The following is a 17,731-nucleotide window of genomic DNA, read 5'->3' as shown; positions in this document are numbered from 1 at the left end:
GGAATCGGATCGGGAGCAAAAAAAGGTGATCGGGACATCCCTATTTAGGATGGTTGAGTCTCATCCTGGATAGGACTTAGACGGGAGCTAGATATGAAAGGTATTGTTATTTGAGCAGACTCCTTACAGGTCTGTCATCTATGGTGGCTCCTATTATGATTAGAAAAGGAGAGAGAAGCATTCACATCAAGCTGATTTGCTTGTAGTGCAGATCAAGTTGTTTGAACTAAAACACTTGGCTACTACTTGTGTTTTTCTTTTGTGCAAGGTCATCAATCTGGGGAATTTTTTTCGCAACATACTCTGATTATCAGTGCACTGCTTTCATTAGGTTGGGCATATGAACGCTGCACTGCCTTCAACGGCATTCTTCCATAGTTGGTGTAAGAGCAGCTACTTGCAAGTGGAGGGAAAATACTTCACCAAAGTTCACTTCGACCTCAACAGTATTCAAAAGAATGAAAAACGATATTCATTCATGTACACCATGTAGATTACCCTAACCAGAACACAGTCAGCTGATCTCCTGTTTCGGTCTCTTTTGTCCACACAGTGTTTCCCACAGAATTTGATTCTATTTGTGGGGGCACCGCAACCCCCCGGCAAGAAAAGCCAAAGGCCCCTTAACCTATTTGGGTGGCCCACGCATCCACCCCCCCCTCAAATAACAAAAATACATGCGAGTTCATGGCTATTGTAGACAACGTTCTTGTTGCTCTGTGTTGCATTGTTAATGAGTGAAACACACCGGAGTTGAGGATCTGTGGGGTTTATTCTCCCAGAAATATAATTTACAATTCAGGCATTTAGCAGACACCTTATTCCAAAGCGATTTACAATTACCAATTACAGGGACATTCTCCCTGGAGTAACAGAGCGAAGTGCCTTACTCAAGGGCACACTAGTAGTGGTGTTCCAGGCGGGATTTGAACTTGCAACCTTCCGATCATCAGCCCACCTCACTATCCATTAGACCAGGGGTCGGCAACAGGCGGACCGCGGTCCGGATCCGGACCCAGACGCCGACCTATACGGACCCGCACCTATAATTAATCAATGCATTAATAGGGGATTTCAATGTTGACGGGGTGATTCTATTTTAAACGCCGCCGACAGGGGGCGAAAGAGACGAGTGGGCGATACAGGGAGAGAAACACAGAAGATGAGAGGCGGAGAGGAAAGTGAGTAAAGACCGTGGCGCTCATTAAAAGTGCCAAAACGCCACTATGAGACAAAACACAAAGTGTTTGACCAAACATTCCCTCTCAAGTCAGAACTGAGGTCACAAAAAATAAGCAGTCTCAGAGCCCAATATGATCAGTCCACCAGGATCAAAATTAAAACTAAATATCGTTCCAGGGCAGGCTAACCGGGGCTAACCAATGAGCACCTACATGTGTGTATGAGAATGGCCCTGACACCATTTCAGCCCAGATCTAAACTCCTGGCAGGACAAGCTCGAGCTCAATTCTCACACTGAATTTTAAAAAAGTGAGAGAGGGACTGCAATATAAGAGGGAAAGAAAGAGAAACTTTAAAACTGTTCAATTGTTATGATGTGTAAAGACTGATATTGTTCTATAATCGGCTGAAACTGTTAAATCATGATGTGAAACGGTTAACAAAGAAAAAGGGACACTCAAGCTGCTGCTACACTTTATTTTATTTATCTAAAATTAAGCACTTTTGAGATGCACATATTTTCAAAAGCTATTTTATTTATTTTCTCTATTTCATTTTTAAATGCAGCCCGAGAGGAACATTACACATAGCCACAGTATTTACTGTATATCTGTATAGTTCAATGTTAATTGACAATAAATTGTTGTTTTTGAATTATACTTTCTTTATTTGATTGGCAGTCAGTTCTTGATTACATGCAGACGTTGATAAAGCTACAGGTCACTTCAATATCACAGTAATTCATGAAGCAAGTTAGACATTTTGATGTTCCAGACCTTTGCATGGGGACATTTTCTCTAACTGGACCTTGTTGAATTTTAAGTTGAATACCCCTGCATTAGACCACCAACATTTATAAATAAAAAATAAAATAAAAAATGAGATCCATTTGTGGCGTACAATATTTAATTGAGGCGGCCCACCACAAATAAATCAATATATGGGAAACACTGCCACATATTGCCATAAATACAGATAATTAAAATGCTTCTCTCTCTTTGTCATGTATGAATCTTTGATACCTGAAGTTATAGTCACTTTTTGATTAACTGATCAACAAAGGTCCTTCTGAAAAATAGAAAACATTTGATGGTTACAGCTTCAGAAGTTCAAAGATTTAGTTTCTTTTTGCAATTATCTTTTCTGATCATTTTTTAAAATTATTTCAGAAATGTAGCTATTGATACAAAAATAATCCAGATAATAATCCATTTTTCTCTATCAAACCTACCCTGTTTCTTCACACCACAAGTTTTCCTGAGTCTTTCGTACTTCATTTAGTGCACGCACGCACACGCACGCGTATGTCTGATAGTCACTGAGTTTATCCTTTTTGGCAGCTGTAGTTCTTGGTTTGTGAACAAACAAGGTAGTGATCCTGTGGTATTTACAAGGCTCTGCGCTCTGTATAGATCTGTGCTGGATGAGCTGGTTGGCCTGTAGTCTCTCTCCGCTTCTCTGAATGAATCTCAGTTAAGGTATCAGGCTGCATGCCAGTCCGTAGTCTGCATGTATATTCCGTCAATTCCCTTCTGACACACACACACACACACACACACACACACACACACACAACCTAGTACATCGTGTACTAGGTTGTTTGTAAGTCTGCTTTTCAGCATGAATCTCGAGTGGAAGCTGCGTGTCATCCAGATGGGATAGCATACGAGTCACTCTCCTTACTGCCTTCAAAAACATTCAATCTCCTTCTGTTGTTTTCATATTGTTTGTGTTGCTGTAGACATTATTGCAAATTAGTAACAGAACATGTTTTAACCAATTTTCAGTGGTCTGTATAAGATGGCAATCCATCACATCTTCATAAAAAATGTCAGGAGCATAGATGTGCACGTGTTTCGTTTTCTTCCCCGCACATTTAAAATAAATAAATAATAATTATCGAAATGTATTGCAAAATCTATTAAAACAATAAGGATGTGCAGCTACTAAATATGTTGCTTCATCTGAAGGGTGAGGGTCATTGTTTAAGTAGAGAAGACTACTCATTCACCCAAAAATATCCAGTTATCCTAAAACTGTTCTTTTTTAATTCAGAGAAACTTCAAGCACCAGTCGAATCATTTGGTTCCATTATCTGCTACTGTGAAAATGATTTGTAAGGAGCTCCATGTTTCTGTCCCTGCTGAATGATATCTAATATGGGCCAACAATTGTGACCCGCTCTATCGAAATCAGTCGGAAGTCGCAACGGCTCATTTCAAAATAAACGTGGATTTGCGTAAAAAACTATTTTTTCGGGGTTCGGGTGTTTTGTTTGATTTTAAACAAACAACGTCTTGGCTTTCAGAATATGAAACTTTTATTTCCAAAATCACACGATAAATACATTTTTGAAGCTTGAAAAGGGACGAAGACAGCACTCACTCACAATCTGCTCTTCTGCAGCGCCCGCCCCCCCTCCCTCCGGCTGACATTATGAATGTAAGAGTATAGTTATCATAGATAACACGGCAGGGTCCGTTACAGTTTGTTTTCATCTGATTTCAATTAAACAAAGTCTTGGCTTTCAGAATATTAAACTTGTTTCGGGAAATTCAGATGATAAATACAAGTTTGAAGCTTCGGCATAATTACAAGCGGAGAACGGAGTAACTTAACGTCACAGCAGGCATAACAATAGCCGGTGTTTCTCGTGAGTGTTTTCCCCGGGAAACAAACACAATACACACAAACGCAAAATTACACAAACACACACACACATGTATACACACACACACACACACACTCGCGAGCTTCCCCCAGACCAGTAATCCAAATGAAAATATCTTCCCTCCGTAGTATTTTGATAATTTGCTCCGCTAATAATCAATCAGATCGATGGATTCCAGAGAAGAGGAAACTTTAAAGGCCTTTTTCTCAAAATGAGGACTCAGTGACAGTCATTATATAATGTGAGATATTTTGCTTAATATTTGGAGTACAACAACAATCCTGATATCATTAGAAAGCTAGGAATATCCTCTTTCCAGCAGTGTATACAACTCAAAATGTGTCTTCGGGTCAATGCGACAGATATTTCGATAGAGCAGGTCACAATTTCCATCTCTACTGTGGGCTCTCGGTCACTTGGTAGCTTGCGGTTTCTCAATTGAACTACCATCTCAGGGAGAACACTGTAGTCCCATGATTTTTTGGAACATACTCTGCGCTTTTAAAATTCTCGGCAGTCGAGATATTATTTAACCTTTTTCAGGCTTGTGCCTTTTCACAGGTCTTTGAATACCACACCAACTGTTGGACTATTCCAATACACAGCTTCTAATTTTAGCACTCAATAAAAATAATTCTGATACAATTGTTGATTCGCAGTTTAATAAAATGGCAAGCAAAGAGATGGCAAGTTGTACATATTGTTACTTACAAAATACATGACTGTGAGAACAAATGCTCAGTTGGCAGGAGAAAATCTCACTTGTTTAGTTGTCTTAATCTTAGTGACACATGCTCTAATGATGCATTCATTTTTATTTATTTTTTAAAGATATTGTTTTTGTCTTTAAAACATAGAGAGGACAAATGGACTGGAAATGGAAAGACATTTTAGAGGTTCCAAATACAGGGTTCGTACGGTCATTGAAAACCTGGAAAAGTCATGGAAATTCAAAATGCAAATTCCAGGCCCTGGAAAAGTTATGGAAAACAATATTTTTCCCAAAGTTTTGGAAAAGTCATGGAAATGTAAAGTTGCGTCAAATTTAATTTACATTGTATCTAATCGCCGAAATAATCTGCGGTCGCGAGCTGTTATGTGCCATCATGACGCGCATGGTGTTATTTTTTAATATATGAAGCGCGAGCTGTGTGCTCGAGTCTTCCTGCCTATCGAGCCGGCTGAACTCTGCTGCTCCGGGATGAGGGTCAGCTACATTATCTACGGTGCGTTCGTTAACTGTGCGGAGTCACTGTGGCACAGACTGAGCCGCTGGTGAACAGCTGTTAGAACGGGCCGTTCAGAGCAGAGCGGCAGAGCGTGATGTGAACTGAAAAGTTTTTCTGTCGCAATATCATTTAAGGAATCGTTGAGCTAGCTAGCTAGCATACATTGCCACTATCTGCTAACGTTAGCTTTAGCCTTCGTTTTCTAATAGTTTTTTTCATAGGCTATAAACAGAGGTGGTATAAGTATAGATATTGTACTAGAGTAAAAGTAGAAGTACTCAGATCTTGTACTTGAGTAAAAGTAGAAGTACTCAGATCTTGTACTTGAGTAAAAGTAGAAGTACTCTGATCTTGTACTTGATTAAAAGTAGAAGTACTCAGATCTTGTACTTGAGTAAAAGTAGAAGTACTCAGATCTTGTAGTAAAAGTAGAAGTACTCAGATCTTGTACTTGAGTAAAAGTAGAAGTACTCTGATCTTGTACTTGATTAAAAGTAGAAGTAGATCTTGTACTTGAGTAAAAGTAGAAGTACTCAGATCTTGTAGTAAAAGTAGAAGTACTCAGATCTTGTACTTGAGTAAAAGTAGAAGTACCAGAGTGTAGAAATACTCTGTTACAGTAAAAGTCCTGCATTCAAAATGTTCCTCAAGTAAAAGTAGAAAAGTATTATCATCAAAATATAGTGAAATTAGCGACAGTAAAAGTAGTCATTGTGCAGATTGGTCCATTTCAGAATAATATATATGATATGTTTTATAATGATTGATCATTAAAGTGTTCTCAAAGCTGGTAAAGGTGCAGCTAGTTTGAATGACTTTGTATACTGCAGGGTAGCTTGTGGATTTACTCCAGGTGGAACTAAAGTCTGATTTAACACTTGATTATATTTCACATCATTCATCCACATTTTGTAAAGTAACTAAAGGTATTAAATACATGTAGTGGAGTCAAAGTACACCCGTTACCTCTGAACTGTAGTGGAGTAGAAGTACACAGTAGCAAAACATTGAAATACTTAATAAAGTACAAGTATCTCAAAAAATTTCCGAAGTATAGTACTTGTTGAGTTTATGAACTTAGTTACTTTACACCAGTGGCTATACAGATAGAAAGACTAAGCCTTGCACAGAGGCATGGGAATACATTTTCAAAATGCTCAACAGTGCTGCCAAAATTATAAACTGACTGCTACACAATTAAAATAAATGCTTTTATATATTTCTAGATGTGAATCTTTGGCATTTCTGTTATTATTACCTGCTGCTTTAGTTGTTCTGACTGCTAAAATCCTCTGTTATCCCTAAACCGATATTCCATGGGGTCGGGTCCTTGTCACCTTTTTCATACCTGATGAGTTTGCCTCCCTGACTACAGTTGCTTCAGCGTGTAGAAGCTAGTAAGCCTACTATTTGATTTGTTTTAGATAGGCACAACATGTTTCATATGCAGACCTTATTTTCCTGTTCCATGTTAAAATAAACCATTTTCAGTGGTAATTGTTTTTTGGTCATGGAAAATTAGGTAAAGGTCATTGAGAAGTCATGGAAAGGTCATTGAAAATCATTGGTGAAAAAGTGTATGAACCCTGCAAATAGCATATTGGAGTGTAAGCTATCAGACCTTTAAATAAATACAAAAAGATGACTTAAATATGTACAATATTATTTAGTAGAATAACATTGTTGCCGTGTAAATTGGTTGTAAACAGTGACATGGCAATGTATCTACTAGATTGCACAGATACGTTTCTTTGCAGGCTAACATCCCCAACACACCTTATCTATTTTAATAGAAAAAAGGAGTAGTGTAAATGTGAAACCGCAACTATATAAAACAAACAAATTTTGCCATTTAAAGATAGTGTACAAACATTAAGGTTATAAATCAGTAGGAAGGAAGCTAGCGATTGGTTAAGACATGAGAGATGGCTGATTGGTTATCCTGCTCCAGTTGTCAATTCTTCAGCCATCAGCTTCCACTTCAAAGACAGATCACTTTGTGCACAATTTCCCTGCTAATGATAGGGTGTTGAGGCAGGTATACGCATCAGTGCCGCTTGAGAGGTAAGTACCCATACTGATGACCATGGAAGTGCAGAGAGTGATACAGTACTTAGGTGGCAGGCTAGCTTCCCTCTCCAGTGAGCTCCGTGTTTGCCCCTGGGCAGAGCCACTCTCCAACAGACCAACTCTGCCTGTCACAAACACTCTCTCTTTTGCTTCTTCTCTTGCGTGTTTCGTTATCCACACCATATTTGAATTCTGACTAGCTTTTAATTTCTCTCTGTAGAATCAAAGGGAGTTTGATTATTCTCTTACTTGCTCCAATAAAATGTTTATGCGTCCGTGCAGCCAGCTTTGGCTTGAAGCCTTATGTTTTTCTGTAGGTAAGATTGTACATCTCAACCTCGTGAAAGCTATATCCATCGTACACCCCAAGGGCTTAAAATCTTGCTTCTAATTACACTTGGACTTAAGAATGAGTAGACTTTAGTGGTATAGGGTCAAGATCACAAGACACGGGTTGGCCATATCTCAAGAATAAATATGCTAGCAATGACAATTTCAAATAATGTGTAATGTGTTAAAATGGAGGTTATGACATTGTGGATGGACATGGCCTAAAGTGCAACTTCACTCATGGGCCGAGGTATAAAAGCAGTGTTTCCAGTTTTCTAGGAAATATACTATTCACACATTCTCCGGTGGGTTTGCTACTATACTCAAGAATCACAGCTTAGGCAACACACACACACACACACACACACACACACACACACACACACACACACACACACACACACACACAGTGCCATGCAGACACAACCTGACACCTCATCCCCCCGTGGTTTGTCCCACAGTTGCAACAAAGTCTGCAATCTCCCCCTCATATACCCCTGCTTCCTCAATTCCTCTCATTCCTTTCCATTTCCTCCCTACTGTATTATCCTGTCCATCTTTTCCGATGTCTTTTGTCTCACTGACCATGTCAATCACTATATAAAAAGAATAGATTAAAATGCTAGATTGGTAGATCCAGTCCATCCCCTCAGGACGTGCTGTGAATAGGGACTCTGCCGGTCTGTCCCCATCCAATGTTCCAATCCGAATGTTCCGTGTTTTATTGTCTGGAGGAAGAGCCACCTCAGTGCAGCCCTTCCCCTCATGCCGCACTCCTGCAGGAATTGAATGTGTAATTGTTGGACTACCTGTGCCTTTTGTTTCCCATGTGGAGTACAGCAGAGGCAGTAAAACAAATGACAGCGAGCGAGAAGTGCAGCTGTGTTTGTGGGAGGTTAGTTAATGACTGGATAAGTGAATGCAATTAAAGCAGAACACATTGTGTGCACGACTACTCCCTTTGTGAGCACTTCATGAACTCTCAGAGGCCAAATCCATTGAAGCGACAAACGGACATTTATTTTGCAAATATATTCGGGACTGAACTAATTTCTTGATTTACATACAGGGGTCGAATTCAGGCCAACTCTTTTCTCTGTTGCACACACATATTCCCTTCTATTCTCCCCTCTTTGTCACCCTCAATCTTCCATTCACCTTTCCGTCTTCTATGCTGTTTTTCTTTTCGTCCACTTTCCGCCATCCTTTTTCTCACCTCTCCAGTTTGTTCTTGCTAACAGCCCCAGCAGGAGAAGGATGTGCTCTACAGGCTGGGGTCTAGGGGCCACAGCTGCCCAATAACACCCTGATTTATCAACCTCCTCCAGCAAGCCTGCATGGAGATGCTGTTTTGCTCGCTTGCTTTGGTTGTTACTTACAGCTGGCGAGGCAGGTTGTTTGTATTTCTGGCTGCGCGTCCTTAGGATGTGTCTGGTGTAATGAAATGGCTCTCCTTGTAATGTATCTAGCCTTCTCGCCAGTAGCTGAAGCCTGTCTGTGTACCTATCGCTCCTGTTTTTTTCGCCACCAGGATATATTTACTGACATAATGAATGAAAGGGTGACTGGTCCTGGTTCATGTTTGTTTTAGAAATCTCCACCTCCACCACCATTTGATAACAGACGATGAAGTCTTGTTTTTTTTTTCTCTCTTTCAGTGCATTCATATACTTGTTGCTCTTTTTTTTGTTGCTCACTGTACTTCTTATTTTTCTCACATCCTCTCCCTCCTTCTGTTCATACACCATGTCCAGTTACAGATGGAGACAAGATATTCACAGATTCCAAAAAACTTCATTCTGAATTAAATGTTTTCCTTTTTTTTCTCTTTTCAATCTTTTTCACTTTCTCTCTCTCTCCATCTATTTCTACCCCTCTCTCTGCCTTTAGTCCAGTACCAGATGGAGATGATGCGTTCCCTGCGTCACGTCAACATTGACCATCTGCATGTGGGCTGGTACCAGTCCACCTACTATGGCTCCTTTGTCAGCAGAGCGCTGCTCGACTCCCAGTTCAGCTACCAGCACGCCATTGAAGAGTCCGTTGTACTGATCTATGGTAAGTAAACGCACAGTGAAAACACTCACAATTGTGCATGATATCATACTCTTATCAAATAGAAACGTTCTATGCAATGGAGGGAGTCAATAGCACTACTATGTCCATAAGTTGGGCATGTCACATTAAAACCTACATAGAACTTGATTAAAGTCATGTTCACATACTTTACAAATAATTTTAGACCAAAACTAATGCTTGAATTGTATTGTAATGGTTCACCCAGCGACGCTATAAAGGTAACATTTGAGGAATTTGGTTTTAATTGCCAAAAAGATGTATTATTACTGTTGTTCTGTTGCTCTGTCAAGACACTCATTTAGTATGTTTGATTATCCTAGATGGCGTTGAACATCGGCCAGGGCATGTATATTCTGATGGTCTAATTCTTATCAAATCTATTACCATCATTACCAGGAAATGTTATATTGACTGAGTTGTGAAAGCGCATGAATGCAAAGATCAGAGTCACTGCTATATTGTTTACCTGTCACACAACCATTCAGACAGCCGCTAATGACGGAGGTTCAAGCTGACGGAAAGTGGTTCCAGGAGAGTAGGGCAGCACCAGTTAAGATTGACACAATAGCTCCACAAAATAATGCTGCTGTGTCATAATACAATGGGGAAAACATTCTGAAATTGCAACACCTTGCTGAGATATTAATAGCCCACATCAGTATTAGATTGCACTTCCCAGACAGTAAAATGGCACTGCTACTACTACTACTACTACTACTACTACTACTACTACTGTGTGGTTCATATTCAATTTAGATTCAGCCATGATTAAACAATCACAAGTCAAATGTGGTTTCTCAAATCAATATATATCCGAGAACAGGATGACCTGGAAAGTCTTTATATTCTACTGTGGTTGACATTCAGAGAATCATAACAGTAATTCGATTTGACAGATGTAGGAAAAGATTAGTTGAGGTTAGCACAAATATTTTAAAAAAAACATTGTTGCGTTTCAAGATAAATCTCGCAAGTGTCTCTGTTGACATCAAATACATTTAAAAATAGAAGCGAGAGTTTGAAAAAGATTTATAAATATATTCTCCTTTTGCAGTTTCAATTTATAAAATGCAAACTGCCATCAAATATTAAGGTAGCGTGGTGCATGAGTAGTGCAGAGGCTTATGATCTCGGAGTAAATCATCAATGGCAGGAAAAGAAAGGACTCGGAGGTAACACATGTCTGTCTGCAGCCCTTGAAAGGCCAACAGCAGAGGAGGCAGTGACGAGCAGAAAGCAGGGCAACACACAGGATTAACAAGGTAGCTGGTAACCACTTACATGAATGCACGGACATCATGTGCCTGCACCTGCTTCACAGTAAAGACCTTTAAGAGCTGCCCTTAATTACTGCACCACAAATGCCATCCCAGATGGTGTAAGCTTTCTTTCAAATGACAGCAATATTAAAACCTACATGACAGAAAATTAAAACCTGTCACTGCAAAACAGTGTGCAGTTCAATCATCAGTGAATGATGATTCATGATTCATTACTACATAACCACTTCAAGTGTTTATTGATTCCGGAAGCAGAATATTAGGTCATTACATGGATATGTGCACATTGAAGTACTTAAAACAAGTATTTAATCTGTCGCTGGTTTCTATGAGGGCACAACTCATCTCTAGCTATATTCATAGTGCTGAAACAACTTTGGCATTACAGAATGTTTTTAAGCTGAAGACATATTGGAATGTAGACATTGGACAACTGGCAGATCAGTCATGATGGTATTGAAAGGGGGGGGTGGTAACTTCTTGCAACAAAGGTTCCAAAGCTAAATTAAAATGCCATGCCACACACAATTTGGCTACCAAGGTGCTCCAAGATAGTAATTTCTGCCCGTATTGCACACTTCATAATGTGCTGAGCTTACCTCCTTAAGGTTTATGAGCCGAAAAATAAGTGTGAAGTACATCCAGGGTGACACAAAGCGTCTTACAAGCTCACTGACCTGAGATCAGTCTTTCATTAAAACAGCTCACTCAAAGTCAAGAGTGAGGCAGCAACTGGAATTGCCATTTAAAAAAAATGATGAAAACAGCTTTGAATTTCATCAATGTTTCAGCGCCGGTGAGTGTCAAGGAAGTCCCCCCGGCCCTGTTCTTTTTCTCCAAAATCACTTCAGGGTTCTCATGGTCAGATTGTACAGATACATGACAGGCAAAGATTAATTTTAACCAGCTGACACTTGAACCCCTCTGATCAAGTCCTGCCAGGCAGCTGGCCAGGCAGGCATTCAGACAACCCTTTCCTATACTAAATGAGGGCTCCTGGTAATGTCAGTCAATAATGCAACGCTTAATGGATCAAAGCGCCTCAAAGGAATTGACATTCTCTCTGTTTAAAGGGAAAGACAATTGATTTCTTTTTTCTTGTCTTCGTCATTAGCTTACAAGTCATTTCATGCCTATGGGTGAATCAATCAGGTGGCCAACTGGCGAGTTATTGGCTTCCTCCCAATGACAGCCTCAAATTGGAGTGGGTTGCTACAACAATTGGTTAACATGTTTTCCACAACAATCATTTTTCCTGCAACAGTATAATTGGTTTAAATGGACAAGCATAGAGAACATCTACAATAAAGCTTAGCACTTTAAGAGTTTTGAAGATATGTATTTGTTTATGTATGAATTGAATTTTGGAAACCAGCAAGTACAGCCTAAATAGATCCTTGGCAATTCAAAATGTGCTCAGTTCAGCTGAAATTTCATGTGCGGTTTTATTGACTTTCTTGGTTTGGAATTTACAAAATGAAGACAAAACTTAAACAAACCCTGTTCATACTCTCCATGCAGTTTACTTCATATTGATCAAGCGAAAGCATCCGTGCAAAGACACACATGGTAGAGTTAGGCATTTCCTGACAGGAAAGTTAAATTCCACATATTCAAGTGGATCCAAGGAGCTGTGTTTTGATTTATTTACCAAGCTTCCTATGGAAATGAAAGAGTTGTCTTATTCAAATGTGGCTGTCCCGCAACCAGTCTCAGTAAAAATGGGCCTGCATGAAGATTTGCTGTATCTCTTTTGGGAGTGGCTCTGCCAAAGGCAAATCATTTGTCACAGTTGGCTGTTGAGAGGGAATAAGTCACACAAACATTTCTGATGGACTGTAGGTTGGCGGCGTTGAGCCTATCCTGTATGAGCCAAAAGAACCACTTTCCCTCTTTCTCTTTAGCAAGTGTAATAGAATTGGACGACTTAGCCATTCCTCAGGGCCTGTCTAGATATATGTTCTGTTTTTTTTTTTAAATGTTACTTTAGCTAGGCTTTCCAGTTTGTTGAATTGATTTAATATAACAGAAAGCCTGCTGTTCAAATGCAATTTTGCAAAAGACTTACTACTAGCTCCCCCACTCGCCTCCTTACTACTCAAAATGGTAAGCCTGTACAGACATACATGAGTGTTTTTCATTCCTATTAAGGATTGAATGGAAGTTATTTTATAGAGATGGTTCAGTCTTTTTAAGTGGGGTTGATTGAAGTACTTATCCATAGCCAGCGAATTATCTACAGTGGACAGTAGCTTGGCGTGGGAAAAAAATTAGGGGAAGCCAATAATACGTCCTTTCTCTTGGGTCGGGGGTGTGGTGGTCAATGTAATAACGTAACCAGATGAGTGATTACAGCACCCGGTATCATTTTACACACATTTGTATCAGATGCAGGACTTACACACGCCTGTTATCTAATCGACAGGTTAGATAACAGCACTCTCCAGCCGAAACTAATAAGCATTCATTCACAAACTAAATCAGGAGACCTTTAACGTTTTACGTCTGATTCGCTCCTTTGTTCCTCGCTGTACACAGCTCCAGTTTGGGCATCGGCCTGTCATCAGATTGTATTTGTTGTTGCTGCTGTAGCGGAAGTTTAGTACAATTATTTTTGATTAAATACTCCAAATCTCCACCCTCCATAATTGCACTTGCTTCAGTTGCTTGCTACTTTCTAACGGCGGTGAGAGTGGTGCAGTGGCGCTATCTATCTTCTATCGATTAGATTTATGATTCGAAAATTATAAAAGTAGGGTAGACATGTGGATATTATCCGACTGAACAAAACTTGCATTTATCTAACAGGTTCGTTTTCCACTGACCTTATTTCGAGCTATTTTCCTAAATCCTATGGAGAAATCCCATTGCTTTTTTGTCGAGGGAAACCGAGCGCAGCTTACTTCCGGATTTTAGGATGCGTCACTGCAACACTAAGTTGATGCGATTTGATTGGATTGTGAGGCAAGGGAAGCCAGCCGCCTCTGGCTTCCCTTGGCATGGCCCTGACCAATCACAGGTTGGCAGGGGCATCACGTGAGCCTCATCTGATTGGTCAATCCCTCAATTTTTTTCCACCAAGGGAAGCCAGATTCGGCTAGCCTCCTCTCGCAACAGTGAGTGCAATCTACTGTTTCACCATAACATCTAGAGGGGCGTTGTTTGTTTCACTCTTTGTAAAATACTCAATGAGAATGGGGGAGAGACGGGCCGGCAGCAACACACAGCAAAGGAGAATTATCGAAAGAAAACAAAGTGTTTTTATTTATTTATTTAAATTGTAACTACAATCCGAAAAAACAGGGGAAGCCTGGCTTCCCTTGGCCTCCGGGAGAAAACGCCACTGACAGTGGATGGCAGTCGGCACGTCCCTACATTTTAGAAACAGGCAGGAGTCCCAGCAGGGAGCAAAGCAATGCATCTTCCCTGATTTGTTTTTTTATGGTAGCTCCCCTGCTGCCTTCATCTTGTTGTTTCCACTCACGACAATAGTGATGCTCAGATTAATCAGACTTCTTTCTTCGTTTGTAAATAGTAACTTGACACATGAGATGTGTAAAATAAAAATGCTTTCATGTTTTAGGTGACAAAAAAAAACTAGATTTGCATTTTTGATTTGTTCAATTTTAAATCAGTCCTCTGATTATATCACTTTGTTTTATAAACGTGTTGAGCAAATGGATAAATCTTGTGAAATGGGGTTCTTATGGCGCATTTCCACTACAGCGCGGGTTTAAGGCCCGGCCCGTTTTTGATTGCGTTTCCACTTGGTGTAGTACCGGCTAGCGGCAGAGGTGTGTCCACCAATTTGATGACTTTGGACTCGAGTTGACAAAATCACAAAACACTTGCGACTCGACTTTGACTTGAACACCAATGACTCGGGACTTGACTTGGACTTGAGCCTTCTGACTTGAGGTGACTTGATAATTTAATTCAGAGGTCTCCAACACGCCGATCGTGAGATGCCGCTAGAAGAGCAGACTCCAGTCGGGGAGAGCAGAATCTTCAGCCGCTTCTACTCTTGCTGAGAATCCTTGCAGGCAGGGGCGGGTCTTTATTTAGCTGGGCCACCATGCGGACAATCATATGTAAGGACACACTAGGATCATACCATTATGTGAAAGAAGGGTGGGGGGCAGACGCTCCAAAGACGAAGAAGAGAAAATTGATTATTAAATTATTAATGTGACTAATAAAGAGCGGTTTAATTATTAAGTATTATTCTGTTGATCGATGTCATTACATTTGGTGAAAAGCACATAATGACTTGTTTAAGACTCGTTTTGTCAAAGTTTAGGACTTGGACTTGACTTGAACTTGCCCATCCTGACTTGAGACTTGACTTGGACTTGCAAAACAATTACTTGGTCCGACCTCTGGCTTGCGGGTACTATTTCACAGTTTTTCTGGCCCCATAAATTCGAGGTTCTTTCCGGGCCAACAACCAGGCGGGCTGAGTATGCTAAACTAGAGAGAGAATCGCTGGCAAGGGGTCTACAACTACAACAAAATGAACATATTTGACCGTGATTTAATTGTAATACACGTTTCAAAATGATGCCGAATAGTAACAACATACTGATACGGTTAGTAAAAAACCATGAATTAATGCTTTGACAAGTCTGCAGACAGACAACAGGCGAAAGACCTTTTTTTAAATGGGTGTTTTCTGAATGGAGATCGGCTAAGCTAACGCAGTATATGCTCCGACCGTCCACACTCACAACAACGGCCTATACAGACATAAATAAACCAGCGACTGTATCGCCATGGACACAGGCAGTCTGTGGTTTGTACTTGTTTTAACTTTTGTCTAGGAGCTGTGAGCTTGAGTGCTAACAGCTAACGGCTGATGTTGTTTTTCTGTGGTTCGCATTGAAGATGACGTCACGGCTCCGTCTACACTGCGTTACTATAGTTACTGCCCCAGCTACTAAACTGTAATGGAAACACAGCATAAAGTGAGCCAGTCCCAACACGTCCCAACATGTACTAACAAGTCCTAACAAGGCCTAACTATACCGTACTGAGCCGAGCGAGGCCCTGCAATGGAAATGCGCCATTAGTGAACTATATCACTGGAAAATACATTGATAAAGATATAGCCATACTTCAGGAATCTTACTGGAGAAACATTAATTCTATACTTTGAAACGTGTATACAAATATTGAATAAATGAAGTGTTTTAGCTGATGTCAAAATAAGATTTAACCTAATAAAAGCATGGGTTTGAAATGACAACCTAGGAATCACTTTTGTTTTATTTGATTGGTTAACCTAAGGAGGGAATCAAATTTTGTTGAACAGTTTAACCATTTATATTAATCACTCTCTCTCTTCATTTTAGACCCCATTAAGACGGCACAAGGCTCCCTGTCCCTCAAGGCCTACAGGCTGACCCCCAAACTCATGGAGATCTGCAAAGAGAAGGATTTCACACCTGAGGCGTGAGTAACTTTTAGAGAAACACACAGATACCATGGATGAAATTCACAATCACATGCACAAAGAACTTTACATCTTCACAATAAATCTGTTTTTATTTGTGCTTGTAACCAAAATTGTCTCTGTGTGTCTGTCCAGATAAAGAAAGGGAAATGTTCTATTGTAGTAAAATCATACAATGAAGTATTAGCAATGCCACTTTTTCCCCCTCAAAGTAGTAATGCTTTGACTTAATTGAGGCCATAAAATGTTTGTGTTAGCTTTTGCCCCCCCAAATTACCATATAGCATTGAAAGGGGACGCAACTGGTAGGTGTTCTGCTTTAGACTTAACAAAGCGAGATGTACATTTGTTTTTATGAGCAGTTCTTAAGAAAGCTCAAGAAGACAGGCGCATGTTGAATGGCACTAGTTCATTTAAACACTTGGCTTCACATTGCTTACAGAATATAAAATTAAAATGTTTTGCCTTTTTCGCTCTTTTGATTCTGCTTATCAATGAATCCAAATATAGGCTTGTGCATCCACAGGGGAGGCACTTAGTAGCAGTTGTAGATTGACGCTGATGATGATGATTTATCAGTTCGCCCTTGCACGTCAAACAAATACCGTGTACCAAGTACCGTGTTTACCCATTTTTTGACCCCGAGGCTTATCGTAATTGCTTTTAAATTGCAGCTAAAAATGAATGTAATGAGCGGACCATTTTCCACGGCGGTTCACGATACTCCAAATGCACAAACTCGCGCATGCATATACACGCACTGGCAAATGCAAGTAAAACTCAATTTAAAAAAAAAAAAAAAGTCCCACTCAGAACATCGAGATATACATTTTACAATTCACTAAAAGCGAGTAGATTTGCAGTGAAAAAGGGACAATTTAACCGCAGCATTTCATTTCTCAATCCTATTTCCTCTATTTCCCCACCTGTGTGTCTCTATTACCTGCAACTCTTTCTCTATTGACCCAGTGTGTTTGGCCCAGAGTCGGGAACCTACTCATTTTTGCGGCTTTTCTTTAGTTCATATGATTTATTACAACTCTACAACTACAATCTGTAGCTATCAGAGTTCCCAATAAGCCCACTGTTGAGAGGGGGCAGGGCAGGAAAGGACAATATCGCTCATAGCAACAATTTTGTCTCGATCCTATTATTTTTCTGACAGACTCGAAATCTGAATATCAATAATGTTTCCATGTTTTTTTTACTCCGAGATGCAAAACTTCAAAAGGGTTTCATTTCCTCCACCACTACAGTGTGTGTAAAAAGAAGTCTCTTTCATGTTGGTGTATTTGATGTTACATAAGCTTGCATATATTGTGCACCTTTTTGAAATGAAAGGCAGGCATGGATGAGTGCCTGAATAGAACCATCCCTTTGAACTGCCCTCCAAGTCTGCTGGGCTATGGAGGCATTGGTCAACAGCCCTCACTTCAGC

At 40.1% G+C, this 17,731-nt stretch overlaps 1 protein-coding gene across 1 annotated transcript in view; it reads left to right on the top strand.

Annotated features, from left to right (window-relative positions):
* Positions 1 to 17,731, top strand: part of LOC117537442 (eukaryotic translation initiation factor 3 subunit H-like) — an 81,574-nt gene that overhangs the window by 42,686 nt on the left and 21,157 nt on the right. The window contains 2 exon segments of the mRNA XM_034202655.1: positions 9,373 to 9,540; positions 16,193 to 16,292. Coding sequence (XP_034058546.1) covers positions 9,373 to 9,540; positions 16,193 to 16,292 — 268 coding nt within the window.

The sequence above is a fragment of the Gymnodraco acuticeps genome, unplaced genomic scaffold (genome assembly GCF_902827175.1).
Source record: "Gymnodraco acuticeps unplaced genomic scaffold, fGymAcu1.1, whole genome shotgun sequence".
Taxonomy (NCBI): Eukaryota; Metazoa; Chordata; class Actinopteri; order Perciformes; family Bathydraconidae; genus Gymnodraco; species Gymnodraco acuticeps.
Note: the sequence above shows the minus strand (reverse complement) of the source record. Positions and strands in the feature narration are given on the sequence as shown.